The sequence below is a fragment of the Rattus norvegicus genome, chromosome 1 (genome assembly GCF_021556685.1).
Source record: "Rattus norvegicus strain SHRSP/BbbUtx chromosome 1, alternate assembly SHRSP_T2T, whole genome shotgun sequence".
NCBI lineage: Eukaryota > Metazoa > Chordata > Mammalia > Rodentia > Muridae > Rattus > Rattus norvegicus.
Window position 1 is genome coordinate 158,647,462 of NC_141534.1, and position 21,082 is coordinate 158,668,543.

Genomic DNA, 21,082 nt, shown 5'->3' on the forward strand with positions numbered 1-21,082 from the left:
GTATAGAAGAGAGTGAAGACTCCCAGCTCAAAGGACCAGTAAATATCTTCAACAAAATCATAGAAGAAAACTTCCCTAACCTAAAAAAAGAGATACCCATAGGCATACAAGAAGCCTACAGAACTCCAAATAGATTGGACCAGAAAAGAAACACCTCCCGTCACATAATTGTCAAAACACCAAACGCACAAAATAAAGAAAGAATATTAAAAGCAGTAAGGGAAAAAGGTCAAGTAACATATAAAGGGAGACCTATCAGAATCACACCAGACTTCTCGCCAGAAACTATGAAGGCCAGAAGATCCTGGACTGATGTCATACAGACCCTAAGAGAACACAAATGCCAGCCCAGGTTACTGTATCCAGCAAAACTCTCAATTAACATTGATGGAGAAACCAAGATATTCCATGACAAAACCAAATTTACACAATATCTTTCTACAAATCCAGCACTACAAAGGATAATAAATGGTAAAGCCCAACATAAGGAGGCAAGCTATACCCTAGAAGAAGCAAGAAACTAATCGTCTTGGCAACAAAACAAAGAGAATGAAAGCACACAAACATAACCTCACATCCAAATATGAATATAAAGGGAAACAATAATCACTATTCCTTAATATCTCTCAATATCAATGGCCTCAACTCCCCAATAAAAAGACATAGATTAACAAACTGGATACGCAACGAGGACCCTGCATTCTGCTGCCTACAGGAAACACACCTCACAGACAAAGACAGACACTACCTCAGAGTGAAAGGCTGGAAAACAACTTTCCAAGCAAATGGTCAGAAGAAGCAAGCTGGAGTAGCCATTCTAATATCAAATAAAATCAATTTCCAACTAAAAGTCATCAAAAAAGATAAGGAAGGACACTTCATATTCATCAAAGGAAAAATCCACCAAGATGAACTCTCAATCCTAAATATCTATGCCCCAAATACAAGGGCACCTACATATGTAAAAGAAACCTTACTAAAGCTCAAAACACACATTGCACCTCACACAATAATAGTGGGAGATTTCAACACCCCACTCTCATCAATGGACAGATCATGGAAACAGAAATTAAACAGTGATGTCGACAGACTAAGAGAAGTCATGAGCCAAATGGACTTAACGGATATTTATAGAACATTCTATCCTAAAGCAAAAGGATATACCTTCTTCTCAGCTCCTCATGGTACTTTCTCCAAAATTGACCATATAATTGGTCAAAAAACGGGCCTCAACAGGTACAGAAAGATAGAAATAATCCCATGCGTGCTATCGGACCACCACGGCCTAAAACTGGTCTTCAATAACAATAAGGGAAGAATGCCCACATATACGTGGAAATTGAACAATGCTCTACTCAATGATAACCTGGTCAAGGAAGAAATAAAGAAAGAAATTAAAAACTTTTTAGAATTTAATGAAAATGAAGATACAACATACTCAAACTTATGGGACACAATGAAAGCTGTGCTAAGAGGAAAACTCATAGCGCTGAGTGCCTGCAGAAAGAAACAGGAAAGAGCATATGTCAGCAGCTTGACAGCACACCTAAAAGCTCTAGAACAAAAAGAAGCAAATACACCCAGGAGGAGTAGAAGGCAGGAAATAATCAAACTCAGAGCTGAAATCAACCAAGTAGAAACAAAAAGGACCATAGAAAGAATCAACAGGACCAAAAGTTGGTTCTTTGAGAAAATCAACAAGATAGATAAACCCTTAGCCAGACTAACGAGAGGACACAGAGAGTGCGTCCAAATTAACAAAATCAGAAATGAAAAGGGAGACATAACTACAGATTCAGAGGAAATTCAAAAAATCATCAGATCTTACTATAAAAACCTATATTCAACAACATTTGAAAATCTTCAGGAAATGGACTATTTCCTAGACAGATACCAGGTATCAAAGTTAAATCAGGAACAGATAAACCAGTTAAACAACCCCATAACTCCTAAGGAAATAGAAGCAGTCATTAAAGGTCTCCCAACCAAAAAGAGCCCAGGTCCAGATGGGTTTAGTGCAGAATTCTATCAAACCTTCATAGAAGACCTCATACCAATATTATCCAAACTATTCCACAAAATTGAAACAGATGGAGCCCTACCGAATTCCTTCTACGAATCTACAATTACTCTTATACCTAAACCACACAAAGACACAACAAAGAAAGAGAACTTCAGACCAATTTCCCTTATGAATATCGACGCAAAAATACTCAATAAAATTCTGGCAAACCGAATTCAAGAGCACATCAAAACAATCATCCACCATGATCAAGTAGGCTTCATCCCAGGCATGCAGGGATGGTTTAATATACGGAAAACCATCAACGTGATCCATTATATAAACAAACTGAAAGAACAGAACCACATGATCATTTCATTAGATGCTGAGAAAGCATTTGACAAAATTCAACACCCCTTCATGATAAAAGTCCTGGAAAGAATAGGAATTCAAGGCCCATACCTAAACATAGTAAAAGCCATATACAGCAAACCAGTTGCTAACATTAAACTAAATGGAGAGAAACTTGAAGCAATCCCACTAAAATCAGGGACTAGACAAGGCTGCCCACTCTCTCCCTACTTATTCAATATAGTTCTTGAAGTTCTAGCCAGAGCAATCAGACAACAAAAGGAGATCAAAGGGATACAGATCGGAAAAGAAGAGGTCAAAATATCACTATTTGCAGATGATATGATAGTATATTTAAGTGATCCCAAAAGTTCCACCAGAGAACTACTAAAGCTGATAAACAACTTCAGCAAAGTGGCTGGGTATAAAATTAACTCAAATAAATCAGTTGCCTTCCTCTATACAAAAGAGAAACAAGCCGAGAAAGAAATTAGGGAAACGACACCCTTCATAATAGACCCAAATAATATAAAGTACCTCGGTGTGACTTTAACCAAGCAAGTAAAAGATCTGTACAATAAGAACTTCAAGACACTGAAGAAAGAAATTGAAGAAGACCTCAGAAGATGGAAAGATCTCCCATGCTCATGGATTGGCAGGATTAATATAGTAAAAATGGCCATTTTACCAAAAGCAATCTACAGATTCAATGCAATCCCCATCAAAATACCAATCCAATTCTTCAAAGAGTTAGACAGAACAATTTGCAAATTCATCTGGAATAACAAAAAACCCAGGATAGCTAAAGCTATCCTCAACAATAAAAGGACTTCAGGGGGAATCACTATCCCTGAACTCAAGCAGTATTACAGAGCAATAGTGATAAAAACTGCATGGTATTGGTACAGAGACAGACAGATAGACCAATGGAATAGAATTGAAGACCCAGAAATGAACCCACACACCTATGGTCACTTGATTTTTGACAAAGGAGCCAAAACCATCCAATGGAAAAAAGATAGCATTTTCAGCAAATGGTGCTGGTTCAACTGGAGGGCAACATGTAGAAGAATGCAGATCGATCCATGCTTATCACCCTGTACAAAGCTTAAGTCAAAGTGGATCAAGGACCTCCACATCAAACCAGACACACTCAAACTAATAGAAGAAAAACTAGGGAAGCATCTGGAACACATGGGCACTGGAAAAAACTTCCTGAACAAAACACCAATGGCTTATGCTCTAAGAGCAAGAATTGACAAATGGGATCTCATAAAACTGCAAAGCTTCTGTAAGGCAAAGGACACTGTGGTTAGGACAAAACGGCAACCAACAGATTGGGAAAAGATCTTTACCAACCCTACAACAGATAGAGGCCTTATATCCAAAATATACAAAGAACTCAAGAAGTTAGACCGCAGGGAAACAAATAACCCTATTAAAAAATGGGGTTCAGAGCTAAACAAAGAATTCACAGCTGAGGAATGCCGAATGGCTGAGAAACACCTAAAGAAATGTTCAACATCTTTAGTCATAAGGGAAATGCAAATCAAAACAACCCTGAGATTTCACCTCACACCAGTGCGATTGGCTAAGATCAAAAACTCAGGTGACAGCAGATGCTGGCGAGGTTGTGGAGAAAGAGGAACACTCCTCCATTGTTGGTGGGATTGCAGACTGGTAAAACCATTCTGGAAATCAGTCTGGAGGTTCCTCAGAAAATTGGACATTGAACTGCCTGAGGATCCAGCTATACCTCTCTTGGGCATATACCCAAAAGATGCCTCAACATATAAAAGAGACACGTGCTCCACTATGTTCATCGCAGCCTTATTTATAATAGCCAGAAAATGGAAAGAACCCAGATGCCCTTCAACAGAGGAATGGATACAGAAAATGTGGTACATCTACACAATGGAATACTACTCAGCTATCAAAAACAACGAGTTTATGAAATTCGTAGGCAAATGGTTGGAAGTGGAAAATATCATCCTGAGTGAACTAACCCAATCACAGAAAGACATACATGGTATGCACTCATTGATAAGTGGCTATTAGCCCAAATGCTTGAATTACCCTAGATCCCTAGAACAAACGAAACTCAAGACGGATGATCAAAATGTGAATGCTTCACTCCTTCTTTAAATGAGGAAAAAGAATACCCTTGGCAGGGAAGGGAGAGGCAAAGATTAAAACAGAGACTGAAGGAACACCCATTCAGAGCCTGTCCCACATTTGGCCCATACATATACAGCCACCCAATTGGACTAGATGGATGAAGCAAAGAAGTGCAGACCGACAGGAGCCGGATGTAGATCGCTCCTGAGAGACACAGCCAGAATACAGCAAATACAGAGGCGAATGCCAGCAGCAAACCACTGAACTGAGAATAGGTCCCCTATTGAAGGAATCAGAGAAAGAACTGGAAGAGCTTGAAGGGGCTCGAGACCCCAAAAGTACAACAATGCCAAGCAACCAGAGCTTCCAGGGACTAAGCCACTACCTAAAGACTATACATGGACTGACCCTGGACTCTGACCCCATAGGTAGCAATGAATATCCTAGTAAGAGCACCAGTGGAAGGGGAAGCCCTGGGTCCTGCTAAGACTGAACCCCCAGTGAACTAGTCTATGGGGGGAGGGCGGCAATGGTGGGAGGGTTGGGAGGGGAACACCCATAAGGAAGGGGAGGGGGGAGGGGGATGTTTGCCCGGAAACCGGGAAAGGGAATAACACTCGAAATGTATATAAGAAATACTCAAGTTAATAAAAAAAAAAAAAGACAAAAAAAAAAAAAAAAAAAAGATATATATATATAAAGAAGCTCAGAATAAAGGATGTATTAATGTATTCATCATATAAGAATGATAAAAGTTTAAGGTGACCATTATGCTAATTACCATGATCTGATCTTTAGTGTACATTAATTAAAACATCATATTGTACCATATTAAACCATGTAAACATTTGCCTATCAAAATGTATATACACTTCACAAAGTTTATTCCCTTCTGTATAACTCCCTCAAGCCCATTTCTAGACAATTGTTTTAATTGTGTTGAACAAGTTCGTTCACTTTTCTTAACGCCCACTACATATTTGAGTACTTAGTCCCCTCACCATGGTATCCTCTTGTTTTCTCAGACTGCAGCTTGCTTCCATGGTACACATATACCTTTCTGAATGATAACTATCACCACTTTAACCCTCCCCTTTTACCAACCTCGGAAAGCCTTCCATTGCTAGTAAAGTCTGAAACATTTGCCAAGGTATTGCTCTCATGGTTTGCCCATCCCCTTCCTGCCCTCATCCTCTGCCAAGCCAAGAAAGTCAAGCTTCCCAGAGCATTATTATCTGTTTTGACCCTGACTAATCTTAAGCCAGGTCTTCTCAGTTCTCACAATAACTTATTTCCCCTCTCTACTTTCAGTTAATGGCTCAGTCTTTTAAGTACAGCTTAAGTCCTGTGGGATTCATTGACAAGTGTTAGCCTTGTAGACATGGGCAATAGCTCATTTAAGCATCATCATTTTATCATATGATATTTGCTGAACATGTAATGTTGAGAAAGTAAAGAGTCATCTCAAGCACCTAATACATCTTAGTATTTAATAACGATCCAATTAACATTTGTTTAATATAATCCAAATCAAATTAGTTGTACAGGAAAATAGTTGTCAAGCGTCAGTAGGAGAATACAAGGACGAATAAGTAATTTTGTGAAATAAAAGGGTGATGGTTTCATTAGGTTTATCTGAAATACTAGTTGAATTCTTAGTAAAGACATTTTGCAACTTAATATATGCACACAAACATAGAGAAAAAGAAGATAGAAAATAAGGAAAATATTAAGACATCAAATATATGCAGTTAACTGATGGTAAAGATCAACAAAATGTAAGTGAAGGAATCAACAATATTGAATATATATCAGAAGATATTATAATGATGAATGAAACTTTACAAATCAGTTAAGATTATTGATTGTTACTATTTAATTATGACAGAAATAATTTTTTGTGCTGGGCCTGGTGGCAAAGGCCTGGAATTCCAGCAACTTGGGAGACAGACAGGAGATGGCTATCTGAAGGCCTCCTTGAGCTTACAAAGTGATTTCCAGGAGAGTCTGGCAACTTAGTGAGACACTATTCAAAATATAAAAACAAGAGGGAGGAGCTCTGTGGATGTTTGAGTCTGAGTGCCTACAAGAGGCCCTAAGTATTCTATATTCTATAAAATAATGTATTTGAATATTATAAAATATTAGAATTAATCTGTCTGGCATTACAATTATCTCCTTTGGAGAAGAAAAATCAGATATTTATAACTTCCAGGTAGGTCCTTAAAGTTTCACGTATAGTAGAATAATTTCAATTCAGATGCTTTAAAATGGAACGCTAGCGATAGCAGTGCATTTCTTAGTACCATTCAAGTGCCATTTTCATAAACAAAAGCTTGGGAATCTCACTGGAAAGTCAGAATTCATAAGAAATAGAGTCTATGGTGGATGCTTTGGCTCAATTTTGTTCAGAGATGACATGCTTTAGACAGACACGGGGGCTCTCTCCACCTTAAACTGTATTGACAAGGGCAGGTCACAGTGCACAGCGACAGAGCAATTACCTAGCATGTGGATTCAAAGAAATGTCTAAGTAAGATTTTCCCCATAGTCACCATATTTAATACCACAGCCCTTCTACGTTAACACAGAGCTGATACCACAAGCTGATGCTGCAAGATCGCAGGGGCTTCGTCCTCATGATCAGTGTGGTAAAGCAGTGCTGAACCCTCCTCAAGTTCATCCTTCCTCTCCGTTGTCACTCAAAGTCTCTGTAGTATCCAGAACTTTCTACAGAGGTAGTGTGGGTAAGACAGTTCAATTTTCTTTTCAAGTGATGAGCACAGACATGATTCTGGAAAGTCCTGGATGTTAAATTTCGGCATACATGATGAAAAAATGACATTTTTATAAAAAGTATTACTATCTCTTAAAATGTTTTCAGCATTTCCTACCATAATATGCCAGGGCCTCATTGTGGACTGGTCACACAGCTTTGACGGTTTCATCCTCTAGACAATATGGTCAAGTGCTTCAGAGTTAGACAACCTGACTTCCATTTTTGCCATCAGCCAGCTGGAAGATCTAAGACTTAATTTACTTTCTGTCAAAAATAAATAGATACCTGGCTCTCAAGGTCATTGCTAGTTTTAAAAGAGATAAATGTGGGGTTTTTCAAGTAAGTGGAACTTAGTTACGATGTTCATACGATATTCATCTCTCAGACAGACACTGAAGTATCTTTTCTGTGTCAACCTTAGGCTGGACTGAGGAGAGGGTAAGCACATCTCTCTGCTCTCAAAGCACATGAGACCTAGTAGGAGAGCAGAGATGTGAACAAGCCAGGCTGAGATGTCATGTTGGTGTTGTTCCTGTGTGGGAAAGATGGATGCCAAGGTGAAAACCACAGTAGCTGTGCTGAAGGGCTATCCCATGCTTCTTATTAGGAAAGATGCTACCCTAGGAAAGCTAATGCCATGAGGATGATGGCAGCTATCTGTAGGTGGGGATTTTAGAGATGAAACCCATTCCCCCTCCTAACCTCGCCAATATTAAAGCAGGAAGGTCTATTTTTATTCTTCTGACTGGATGGTTTATTTTTTTTCTCTTCCTGTTCTCAGTTTTCCATCTTTCTCCCCTCATTGCCTCAGGAGGTGCAAAGGCCAGGCTGCAGTTAGCTGAGACTTCTTAGTCATAGGACTACCCACTGTGTGTCATGGCCAGAAATGGAGGGAATGGTATCTATTTGATTCTAAAAGAAAGATGTCTCTGTATTTAAAATGCTTCTCATCTTCATCAAACAGCGTCTCACCCTAGACATACCTCCTACACACACTGTACAAGGTGACCCCTTATACACACTATTCACGAACCCCCTACACACACTGTACAAGTACCCCCTACACACAAGATGCTGTCTGTAAACAGAGAACTCCACTCCTATCTGGGGTCTCGACTATCTGATAATTCACTATATCTGTCTTTCTAGAGAAAAAGGATCATTCTATGTTGTGAATATAACATCTGCTTGTTTTACATTTACATTCTACCAAGAATTGATTGACATTACATATGTAGTGTCAAGGAATCAATTTCTCTTGAGCATTTTCCTGTCCTGCTGCATGTTGTGGAACTAAGCCTGTAAACGTAGATGTGGATTCTAGAGAGAATTGTAGTCATGCAGAGGTGATAGAGTGAAACTACTGGGCATTTCTTTGTTTTAATTATGTGGGCTGAGCCAATAAAGGCAAAGTTATCAGGGATTCTAATTATCCATTAATCATGATTACTAACCTATATTGGTCTTTACCCAAGAACTATTGGTACTTTCAAATCAACTAGAAGAAAAATATAAAGAATTGTATGGTTGGCACAAAAGAAATAAAACCACAAATAAACATATAGGAAGAAAGTTTAGGCCAGGCTGCAGTTACCTGTAATTTCTTGGTTATAAGAATACACTGTATGTGTATATGTCAAGGAAGAGATGGTATCTACTTAGTGTTATCTGGCATTCTCAAGAATTAAAAAATGTTCGTGGTAAATCCATCTATTAAATTTTTTATCTACTAAACTTATGAAGTTGGGGGCGCTGTCGAGAAAGCTCAGTGTAAAGTCGGGGGCTGGCAAGTTGGCTCAGTGGAAAAAATAATAAATGAATGAAAGAATGAATGAATAAATAAATAAATAAAAAGAGGGCTCAGTGGAACTAGAGTTCAACCTCCCAGAATCCACATGGTGGAAGGAAAGAACCAATCTCAGGTTGTTCCCTGAACTCCGTATGTGCTGCCTCTATCTATGTATCTATCTACCTATCTATCTCGATCTCTATCTATCGCTCTTACACACACATGCATGCACACAAATGCACACGTCTAGATAAATTATTTTTTTAAGTTATAGTCAGTGATTCTAAGATTGGGGTGAAACTTACACAGATATATTCAGGGATGAGCCTCCTTAATAAGTTATCCAACCCCTAAAGGTCATTTTTAAACATATGTATATAAGAGTAGTACTAAATGCAATTAGTAAACAGATATGTATGTATGCATGTATATATGTATGAACGTATGTATAGAGAAAAACTCTATGCTCTGAAGAGTTCATTATAATATAAGTGAAGAACATAGTAACTGTTTGCATTTGAAGTAATTCATCTAGAATAAGTCATAACAAAAGAAAAAAGTAAGGTCGTTATCAGTATGGTCACTGCAGCACTGTTTAAAATATCAAAATAATAGAAATATTTTAGTGATCTAACTACAAGAATGACTAAATGTATATGAACAGTAATATTATATTGAACTAAAATAATGATATTGCCAAAAATGCTTCTATTATACTATGAAAGGAAGTCTTTTGTGTGTGTGTGTGTGTGTGTGTGTGTGTGTGTGTGTGTCTGTGTCTGTGTCTGTGTGTTCTGTGTGCATATATAAAATTATATGAAATGCACATGGATGTGTGAGGAGTTGGTAAGGATGTAAGCTGCACATGTTAGTAAGAGATGACATTCTTTCAGATATAGTTTTTCTGTGGGATTACTGTTGTACCTTTCTCAGACAAAAGGTTCTCCATCTATCTAATTGAAGTGGCTTTAGAATCAGCCTGGATAGCAATTCAGACAGAGATGTTGATTGGATGACCTTGACCAAGCTCTAAACCTCTTTTCCCCTCAATTTTTCTATCTTTTAAACAGTCCAACCCACAGGCTTAGTAAACAGAGGACATAAGCATATAAAACAGAAAGATACTTGCTGATGTAAAAGATCATTTGTGCTAACTATTATGTTGATTTCGACTACTTACATACAAAATCAGTCTCGCTATATGAAATCAAAACAAAATAATGAATCACGTCAAATTTCAAGACTGATATTCAACCATTTCAAGATTTATCAAACACCTGAATACAATGTAATCAGTAATGACTGATTAATTTTACCAATAAATGTTGCATAGTTGAATTAATAAACTATTCTCATTTGTAGATTAGTCTTTGCACAATGATGTCTTTTAATTCTCCAGCTTAAAAGATACATTTCCCTCTTTTTTAAAATCACCTGAGTCCAGTTAGTGCTGCCTAGAAATGCATGAGTCATGCATGGCTAGCCTCTCAGGAGCCCAAACCTTGGGGGGCGGAGGGGGGAATGATGCTTCCTTACCTAGTAGGCATGAGTTGTCAATAGCTTCTCAGCTAGGGTGGAACTTCATGGGCCCTTCCCCCAACCATGCTAAGATTTGTGCATGCAGTCACAGTCACTATGAGTTCATGTGTGCAATGGCCCTGTCATGTCAGGTAAACACTGCTTCAATACAGGCATCCACTGCCTCTGGATTTATGAAATTCTCAGACTATTTAAAAACACAAAACATCATACTCAAATTTATGCTTTATGCTGCGTGTCATGTTTAGCTACCATTTAAGACTTACTCTAGGATAATTCATGTTGAATCCCAGTAACAAGGGAACACTGCCCTTTATGTAGAGGAGTGTTGGTTTTTTTTTTTCTGGTATACTTGTCTACTTATAGCTAGCAACTGAATTTCTTACATATATTTCAATATCTGTTATTTTTGACAGATTTATTAAAATATACAAAGGCATTTTACATAAATGTCCCTTTCTTACTCTGTTTTTCTTTGTCTTTACAGTCATTCTCAGCACAGTACTGCAACTCGTCAGCCCTCAGTGACTCTCCAACGGGCCATCTCCCTGGAAGGGTAAGAGAATAAAGAGTGCTTTCTCTTACAATAAAGTACACAGCATGGACTGTAGAAAGATGCTTTTCTCCTCCCACACACACTTCCTTCCCTCATCCTTCTCCTCCTCTTCCTCTCCCCTCCTCTTTCTTCCCCTCTGTTTCCCTTATCCGTACCTCTTCCCTACCCTGAGAGTTATTTATGAAGCTTATGCTGTGTGCCAGCCAGGAAAACAGGAACTAGATTTGCAATTCAGATATAAAATCTCACCTTTCCTTCAGCAGATTGAATGTGAGTGACACAAATATTCATATGTGCTGGAAATGTGGTATAATCATTATACCGTACAGGCAGTGTGTCTGATGGGGTAGTGGTGGACCCAGAGTACTTCATGCAATCAGCATCAGAGTGGTAGGGGGAAGAAAAAAGGGAGAAGGGGAAAGATGGACCCTGGCTTTGTTTTCAGCCACATATAAAATTCATGAGCAGAGAGCAAACATCTCAGTGGATATCTGTTTAGCAACTCGGTTCATGGATATTTCCTCACAGAACAGTTCACAGATATTGACTGTGTGTTTATTAGGTGCCCAGCAATATCTGGCTGGCTGGCTACATAGCCAAGTAGCCTCTCTATTCATCTGTCACATCTGGTTTTATTTCCAAAATAATCATAGGAGATAATTATCTCTTCTAACTCTTGCTTCTCCGAGGCATAAGCAATCTTCTCATGGGCACTTACATAAAATAAAACAGTTTGTATTTGAAAATGTATCAGACTCTACTGGATAGACCTGTCCCCTATAATGTGATGTGAAAAGACTTTATTAAGGAGGGGGAAACAGGTCATGTAATTCATTTGCTACATTTAGGCTGTAATATAAAGCAAAGATGTCCCAGAGTAAAAACAATAGACAAGAAAGACATTGACTTTAGACACTGTCATGTAAAACCAGTAACCTGTTTTGAATGACCCCGTTGTCTCTGTTCATGACTCCTCATAGTGAAGATGTTGTTTGTGGTGGGGGTGCCAGTGTGGAGATCTATTTTACCACTTGTCTTACTTCTCCGTGTTCTCATGGAGTGTTCTTGACACAGAGCTCAGTGTGGGACCTTCCTACGCTGTGGTTATAAACACAAAGACGGGACTTCTGCAAGTGCTAAATGATGCATCCTTCTAAAGCTATTTCCACCCCCTCTCTTTCTTTTTATTAAGAGAAGCTTATTAGCAGTTTGCCTAATAAGCATTTTGCTTTGCCTTCACCATTCTTTCCACTTGAGTTAAATGAACTCCACTATAGACATAATCACTAATTCTCATTCTCTGATAAGATGAAGCAGCCAAAGGGGAGAATCGTATTGAATTCACCAACTTTCTGCAAAGTACCAAGAACTTACCAGTAGCTGAATACACATTTAGTCCAAATGCTCTGAAAATGAAAATAGTAAGCAGAACAGATTTGAGTAAGTTCATTACATTTGAAGAGTACACTGAGCTCATAATCTCAAACACAAAACTAGACAATACATATATAAATATAATTAAATACCTCTGGGTTCTGAGATAATCTAGCATCAATTGAACATTTAAAAGGGAGTATCACGGTGCCCAGCTATATGCTATAGCCTATGCCATGTATGCCCAGCAGGCTGCCATATCAAGATAGCATAGCACATCATTCTTACCACTAAGCACATAGATTTGATATAGAACTGTATTAAATAGAGCAATGAGTCTTAAACGGGTTTTCCATTAAGGCATTAAACTCCTTAGCGTAGAGAATCAACTAAAATTGGAAATCAAATTATTTTAAAACTTCTTTCTAATGCTTTTATAAAATGAAAATAGCTATATAAAATAGTTATTAAATGAAATGCAGTTTAAAATACCAACCAGCCATATAATGTTTACCTAAGTTTCTATTTACATGACATAAAGTAAGCAGGGATGTTTCTTTTTCCAGCTAACTCGATCCAAGGAGACAGAAAAGCTAACTGAGCATTTACCATAGAATCTCTGCTATTTTTAATAGTATCAAATCATTTATAATTATACTGAAAACAACAAGACAGAACAATATCCCCATTACCAGCTGGGCTCCATGCTTCCAACTCACCTTGAAAGACACGGTCCACACCTTGGTCTCCTCTTCCTCCAGAGACTCTATCAAAGAAAAGGAAGGGAATTTTAAAGGTAATGATGCCAAACTGAAAAAGCAGTGCAATGGGTCTGCTGACTTCAAAATGTCACAGAAAGCCATATGAGGAGCACTGGTGGAGGAAGCAGGACAGAGGAGCTCAGATGTAGATCCTATGAGAATAGGACTATGGACTAAATGACCCCAAAGCCAATCATCACAACTTAAATAACCATTATGTCCCAGTACCCCTCAGCGGATGAGTGAAACTTTAGAAAGAACCAAACCCCATATTTATACCCTCTTCGAGTTGAACAGAGTACTTGGCATTCGCTGTGGACAAGGTCTTTTCAGTAAAACTATCATGGATTTCTTTTCCTTCTTTACAATTTCATGGATAGGGGATTCTACAGAACTTAATGAATTCAATATATGGCATTTTCCCCTTTCTTTAACACTATTGTTCTCTTCAAAGAAAGAAAACACTGCTTCGGGTTTCTTTTTGGCTACTTTAGTACTTCGGGATCCATTACTAATTAAAAACTACTTGAACATCTTACCGTGGCACCAGGGATCAATCTAATAATTCAGCCATCTCCTAAGGTACTACTGCGTGTTAGGCAGCATACACACAATGATTACACTGGACAAAAGCGATGTGCTGTGTCCTGAGTAGATGCAGCAGATTCCCTTAAACTACTCCAAATGTTGAACAGATTAAAACTTCAATATTATTTATTTCTGGAGTCTTCCAATTGCTACTTTCAAATCATGGTTGACTGTGGGTAACTGAAACATCAGAAAGTAAAAACATTGATATAAGGGATGCTTTTCTACGTAAATGACATCTCCTAGGTGGTTTTTCCGGAAAGGTCGCCCATAAAAACTAATCACTATTCAATAGCACTGTGTGGAAGGAATTATAGCTCAGAGGGAGTAAATCTCAGCAGAAAAGAGCCCAGAACAAAAGCAGAACAGTCTCCAGTCAGTCAGAAGACTCTCCACTGAGATTTAGACCCCTTTGAAGCTCCCCCAGAGCTTTGCTTCTCATGGTGCAAAGCCCTTTTTATGTTGCCTTGCATGCTTGTTTTCGAGACGTCCTGTAAGAAGAGTTTCCTAATAAGCTTTGTTTTTGCATTAGTGAAACGCTGAGTCAGAAGGTGCTGGCTGACCTTTAGGAGAAGTTCTTAGGGAATGAGGAGGAGGCCGAACAGAGTCTGAGAATGTGAATAAAGACCCGCCAGTCATCAGCCACACCCTTGTGTGTACAAAATATGTACATACAAAGCTGTGAAGACAAGCCTTTGAAACCAAACCCCAAAACGTTTTTCTGAAAAAAAAAAAAAGAAGAAGAAGACTCCTCACTCTTTCAGGGAAGCTGTATGAGCTAATTTGCATGTTGGCCTCCATGGTAAAGTCCTTCACATGAGTGGTCAGTTAATGGACTATTTCAGATTAGTTTACATAACTGAACTCTGTCATTAAAAAATAAACAACCTTATAATTCAGGCAGATCACCAGGCCGAATAGAAGTCTTTAGACTGACCTGGGCTACACAGCAGCCCATGAAGAATGAATGAAGAAATGAATGAATGAACAAACACATGTGTGGGATTCTGCTAGGAACTCTGGGGAGAAACTAAAAGAGGAGAAATAAAACAGAAGCATATATATATATGCTTATATATACATATATATGTGTATATATATATATATACATACAGACACCCTCCGTCAATTTTTATACTACTTTATTCATAAACATGAATAAAAACCTTGCTAAACATTTTAATAATGCTTGCAAATGACAGAACATGATAATAACAGATATGCAAGGCCAAAGAATATTCTAAAGTTGATTGGAGCAACAAAATAGACTTCAAAGCAGCTCAGCATAAACAGACTTTAGCAATATGGGGAGTCAGTAGAATTAACAAGACAAGGGCATAGGAATTGCCTTTGATGTGCTTGATTCTCGAAAGGGATGGTGTGAGCTGAATTCTGAGAATGGTGGGAAGAGGTTGCAGAAAGAAGAAGGAAGTCACATAGAAAAATCTAGGAGGGTTTTGACAGAGCTGCAAAGATTAACAAGCACCATCAGCTGTTCAGAGCTGTTCTCTACCTGATACAGATCCCTTTTCATACAGTCTTTCACAGTCATTCTAGAGGCATTCTATAGAAAAAAAAATGTCTAAGCTGTGTATTTGCATAAGCGAAAGAGCTAATATGGGGGATGTTATCTGCTCTTTATAACAAGCATATAGGAAATGAGGATTGGGCAATTTTAGGAACAGTAAAGGAGAAACTGTGAGTTAAATGGTTAATCTACCCGGTCCCAACCAAAACTCTCTCCAAAGTCACTAAATCTACAAGTGACCAACAGAAAAGCAGTGTACTCTTTCAGACTGACTAGCTTGTAGATATCACCAATGTGTCTTTTTTTTTTTTTGGATATTTTATGTATTTACATTTCAAATGTTATCCACTTTCCCGGTTCCCCCTCTCCCATTCCCCCTCCCCGTGCTTCTATGAGAATGCGCCCTCTCCCACCTACCCACTCCCATCTCAACACCCAGGCATTCCCCTTTACTGGAGAAACAAGCCTTCAGAGGACCAAGGGCTTCTCCTGCTATTGATGCCAGACCCTAAAGGGGTCATGACCCACATGTTAAGAACCACTGTCTGACATTTTGGAAGTGATCATTTTGCTTCTAGACTTTGAAGTCTATTCCTGTGAGCCTGGAATCTAGATGTTGAGGAGCCCATTGCTCTTCATGTGGAGGAATATGTAGCCCTCTGGGGCAGATAGCGTCAGTCACCCTTACCCATGTACTGGGAGAATAGTCCACATCCGTATTCAGCTTCCGATGCAATTTCCTCCAGCACACTTCTCAACTCTTACCCCATAAAGCAATGTCAGTAGTGAATAAAGGGGGCTAACCTGCTGACATATGGATCTAGGTTCAGAGGTATTCTTTTGTATTTGAAGAAGAAGCCTTGTTCAAGTTGTTAATTACTAAGATCAGTGATTAGGAATTGGAGCCATTGTTTACACAGAAAGTGCAGGCTTGTGATTCCCAACTGTAATTCCAGCACTCAGAGGCTAAAGCAGGAAATATTTCAATTCTAGCACATATAGCTATATGGTAGTATGTTATCTAAAAGAAAGAGAAGAGTGCAAGAAGAGAGGAATTGATGGATGGAGAGATAGAGGTAGAAGGGCAGAAGGGAGGAAGGGGGTGGGAGAGAAAGGTTTAGCAATTTCTTAAAAACAGAGAGGTACATGGAGATTTCTGTATATCCCTACAGTGTTTAAATGCTACAGAGAGCTGAATACCACATATAACTGTCAACTTTGTTTTTAATTGTGTATATGCATATGTGTCTGCATGTGAGTGCAGGTACCCATGAAGACCAGCGGCAGAGGATACAGCTGGAACTGGGATTACAGATGATTGTGGCTAACTCAAATGGAGGCTAGGAACTGAATTCCAGTCCCTTGCAAGAGTAGTGTATGCTAATGACACCGTCATTAGCCTCCCACCTGTTTATGTCTTTATCCAGCCACATGAAGAATGTATTCACAAAATAGATAAGAAAATTAAGGGAACTAAGAGCAGATAGTTAATGCTTAAAATGTTTCGAAGACACTGAATACCACCACCACCACCCCCAATACACTCACACACAAATCTCCAATATGGACAGACCCACCTCTGGAGTTAAAAAGCTTCAGGGTGGGAATTCTAGCCTTAACCATGCTAAGGACCCTAGATTGAAAGGACTCAATGGGGAAGGGGGACAGTCGGTGAATCTTCAGAGATTAAACCTAAAGCCTTTCATAGGAGCGGCAGAGAATCTTATCCTGGCACCATCTTTGCCTGCAGCCCACATTTCCATTTCTTTTCCTGTTTCCTGTTTCCACCTCTGCTCTTACAGAGCCCTCAGTTCATTTTCCTTTGCCTGCTTTCCGTTGGGCTTTTTTTTTTTTTCCTAACCAAAGAAACATCCTTTCCTGGGCCCTGTAATCTTTCTTTCCACGTACAAAGCTGACAATACAAAAGGTGTCAGGAAACTTCACAGAGTGCCCAGAATTCAGCAGTGCTAAAAAGTGCTGTGACTGCACGGAGAGGAGATATTTAGGGACTTTCCAAGCTCGGATGCTAAAGCTCTCAGGGGGCCTGGATTTCTACCGCCATCTGCTGTTGACATAGCAACTGTGAACAAAGAGACGATTTTTTTTTATTTATTTATTTATTTATTTATTTATTTATTTATTTATTTATTTATTTATTTGTAAGACAAAACACCTAAGTTTTATTACAGTTTGGCTAGTGTGGATGCCTTCTAAATAAAGCGTGGAAATCAATACGATTTGGGAGGTTTTGAGGTCAAAAAATAAATTTCATAAGAGGATTAATACCAATAGAATTAACTCCTAATTTGGTTCGTTCCCCTGAAAAGACACTAAATTAGAAGGAGAAAAATATTACTTTTACATTATTGGCTTCTGTTTTATCCAGTGGCACCAGGGATAAGTCAAAGGCCATAGGTCAGAAGTTTATTAGGAGCTGCTGGGCTGACAGCTCAGTGGCCTCTCATGCTGAGAGAGACTCTGAGTTAATCAGTGGCCGTCTGTCAAGAGGGCATGCCACAGAATCCACAGGAGAGTTTGGCCTAAAATATTATTTTTCTTTAGAAAAGAGTTCTTATTTTCTCACATAATCTGAACTAATGTGATTACTTACTACCGCTAGGCACATCTTCTTGGAAGTAATTTTTATTTTTAATAAATTGGTTTAATAAAGATCTCAGAGTAAATTATAAATTAACTTTCTCCTCATTATTATGCAATTAAGAAAACCCAAAACAGTGAGTTAAAACATTCAACTGGAAAATTACCCCTCTTAATCAATACATAGTAAACAAGTAATAACAGAATCACATATGACTCTGATTGAAAGAGTACTGGAGAACTGGTTATATACCAATGAGTCAAAGAGGAACACAGAAAGTCACAGGCTTCAGGCTTATTAGGCAACAGTGACTACATATACCATTATTCAATGGCAGGGTTTAGTAGCTCAAAGTGTGACATTTGTCAGTCTCAAGCCTCCTAATGTACCCACAGGACCAACCTGTTCTTTAGATTCATGCCACATACGCCTACAAATACTGTAATTTTATTAATAGAGTCCTTGCAGAATTAAGGCTGCTCTTACACACTTTTGTCTATTTATAATGCTGCTATTCAGTAAATTCACTTGGAAATAGAATGGTTTTTTTTAAAGAAAGAAAGAAAGGAAGGAAGAGAGAAAGAAAGAAAGAAAGAAAGAAAGAAAGAAAGAAAGAAAAGAAAGAAAGAAAAGAAAGAAAGAGAGAAAGAAAGAACAGTGTCAGCTCTGTGTTCATTCTACCACAGAAAAGGAAATATTGATCAATTACAGAAACCAATGGAAAGCTAGTACTGTACCAAGCTCTATAAACAGGGGAGGAGGGACTGTGATGCCCTGAGAATCTAAACCTGTAGCAGAGGATCTGACCTCATAAGGAAGTCAAGGTTTTCATGGGAACAAGAAGATAGGCAACAGCTAGACAGTAAGAAAGCACTATAATTAGTTGCTGGACACTCAATTGCACATTACTTAGTTGAGTACAAACAGACTAGAGCACCGTGGATAGGAGTAGTTGCAATTTAGAGTGTGTAATAAGGAAGCTGACTCATTCTGGTTCTGCTGTCTCCTCCAGAAACGTTGTCTGATGCAGACTCGTGGTTGCTCATCAGGACAGTGTGCTGCAAAGACAGAATTTTCTCATTCCCATCTCAGTTCCCAGCTCAGTTCTGCTGTTCTGCTCATTGCTTGATGCCTTTCCTGTTTATCTACCTGTGTACTGGAGCTGACATCCTTCCTGCCCCCGCTGTTTCCTACCCATCTCTATCATCCTACTTTCTACCCTTCCGTCTCCAGTCTCTCAATAAACTTTCTTCTCCTTTTATTTTACTTACTATTTTTATACACATTTCCTGAATGAAAGAGAATTTATGTGGCTACCATTTGTCAACCTGAGCTTGATTGTTCATCTTGAGACATCCATCTTTATATATCCAAACTAAATCTGGTGTTTTTCTCTGCATCTATTGTTCATCCCCCAGAGACTCTCAAATTCCATTAGGACTTTTGTTTACTTCCTTCTCCTGGCCAATTATAAGACAGCACATCCATATTCTCTGACACAGCCCAGATGCTGCTCAGCTATCAAAGAAAAAGCCAGCAGTCTTTATCTTTACTTAATCTCTCTGAAGATCTTCAGGACTGGCAGATGATTCCTCCACCAAAGTGTATTTTTGCACTGAAAGTCATCAATATTTACTATGTCTCAATCTGATAAAAAATCTCCTGCTTATAATATAGTCTTACTACTCAAAGAAAAAAATATGCAGGAGATATCCATCTAATAAGTAATTGATTTGATAGATTATCCCTAACAAAACGTGTTGAATGTCTATCATGTTTCAGACATTCAGCTTGATTCAGCTGAATTCAGACATTGACCTTGAGAAGGTCATCATGGACATAACACCAATTCCTGCTCCTGAGTAGCTCGCATTCTAATGTGGGTGATGGAATTTAACTATTGACTATATTCAATGATATTTATCTCTGTAATTTCAAGACTAAAGGCAGACAAGTTGATTTGAGGAAAATGTGTAGCATTGCCAAACACAAGTCTGGTTGGTGATCATGTGATAGGAGACAAAACCATGTATAAATACCATCTTCAAACATGGATGTTCTATACTCCCAGTGGCTGCTGCCAAGAGTTGGACCTTTTTATTTCTAGGCATTAATTTAAAATATTCTCATGGAACTATAAAAAATATCCATACTCTCCAGAGCCTTCTAAATTTTGCAAAGAATAATTCCTCATTGAAGGAATACTATGAACATTGATATCAATGTTGCATTTAATAATCAAAACTATCACTCAATTTAAAGTTTAATGGATTCTCCTTATTTTGTGCATCTCTCTCTTCTAGATCCATGTTTCTCAACCCATGGGTCATGACCTTTTGAGGATTGAATGACCTTTTTACATAAGACCATTGGAAAACACAAATATTTACATTATAATTAATAGTAGTAGCAAAATTACAGTTATGAAGTAGCAATAGAAATAATTTTAAAGTTAGGGTTTACCACTCCATGAAGAATTGTAATGAAAGGTTGTAGCGTTAGGAAGGTTGAGAACCACTGAGCTAGAATGCACAGCTCTAACATCCCACCTTATTCTGCAGCCATTGAGCAGCCTCCCAAGCAGACTCCGTTTAATAAAGTAATATCATTTGTTAAAAGTTTCTATTCCTAAACTAACCTGAAGAAAATGGCAAATCTTGTACCTTAAGTGACAAATTGTCTCCAATTCCATTCATTCTTGCTATAGATGTAAGCCACCTCATTTCCTTTTTATTTGTGCTGGGGACAGACATCAGACCCTGGATTGTGATAGGCATATAAGAAGATACTGCAATCACATGCATAAATACACACAAAGAGAGAGAGACTCATATATATATATATATATATGTATATATATATATGGATTAAAATAAATAAAGAATTTTTAAAATATTCTATAGGGATTCTTTGACTAGAACAAGAGTAGTTATGGGGAACAAGAAGTGTTTTTCAGGGGAGAAATTATTTAAAAAGAAGTAAAGAATTCACCCTGCTCAATATGGTGCTGGCCTCATGATATACATACCTATCTAACACAGAGACCCTTCCACATGACCATCTTTGGGAAGTGGGGCTTTTGAGAGATCTAAGTTAGC

At 38.3% G+C, this 21,082-nt stretch overlaps 1 protein-coding gene across 23 annotated transcripts in view; it reads left to right on the forward strand.

Annotated features, from left to right (window-relative positions):
• Dlg2 (discs large MAGUK scaffold protein 2) overlaps nucleotides 1–21,082 on the forward strand; it is a 2,073,609-nt gene that overhangs the window by 1,682,666 nt on the left and 369,861 nt on the right. For all 23 annotated transcript variants that reach the window (XM_087586773.1, XM_087586779.1, XM_087586780.1 and 20 more), the window contains 1 exon segment: nucleotides 11,066–11,134. In XM_087586773.1, the coding sequence (XP_087442899.1) occupies nucleotides 11,066–11,134 (69 nt within the window).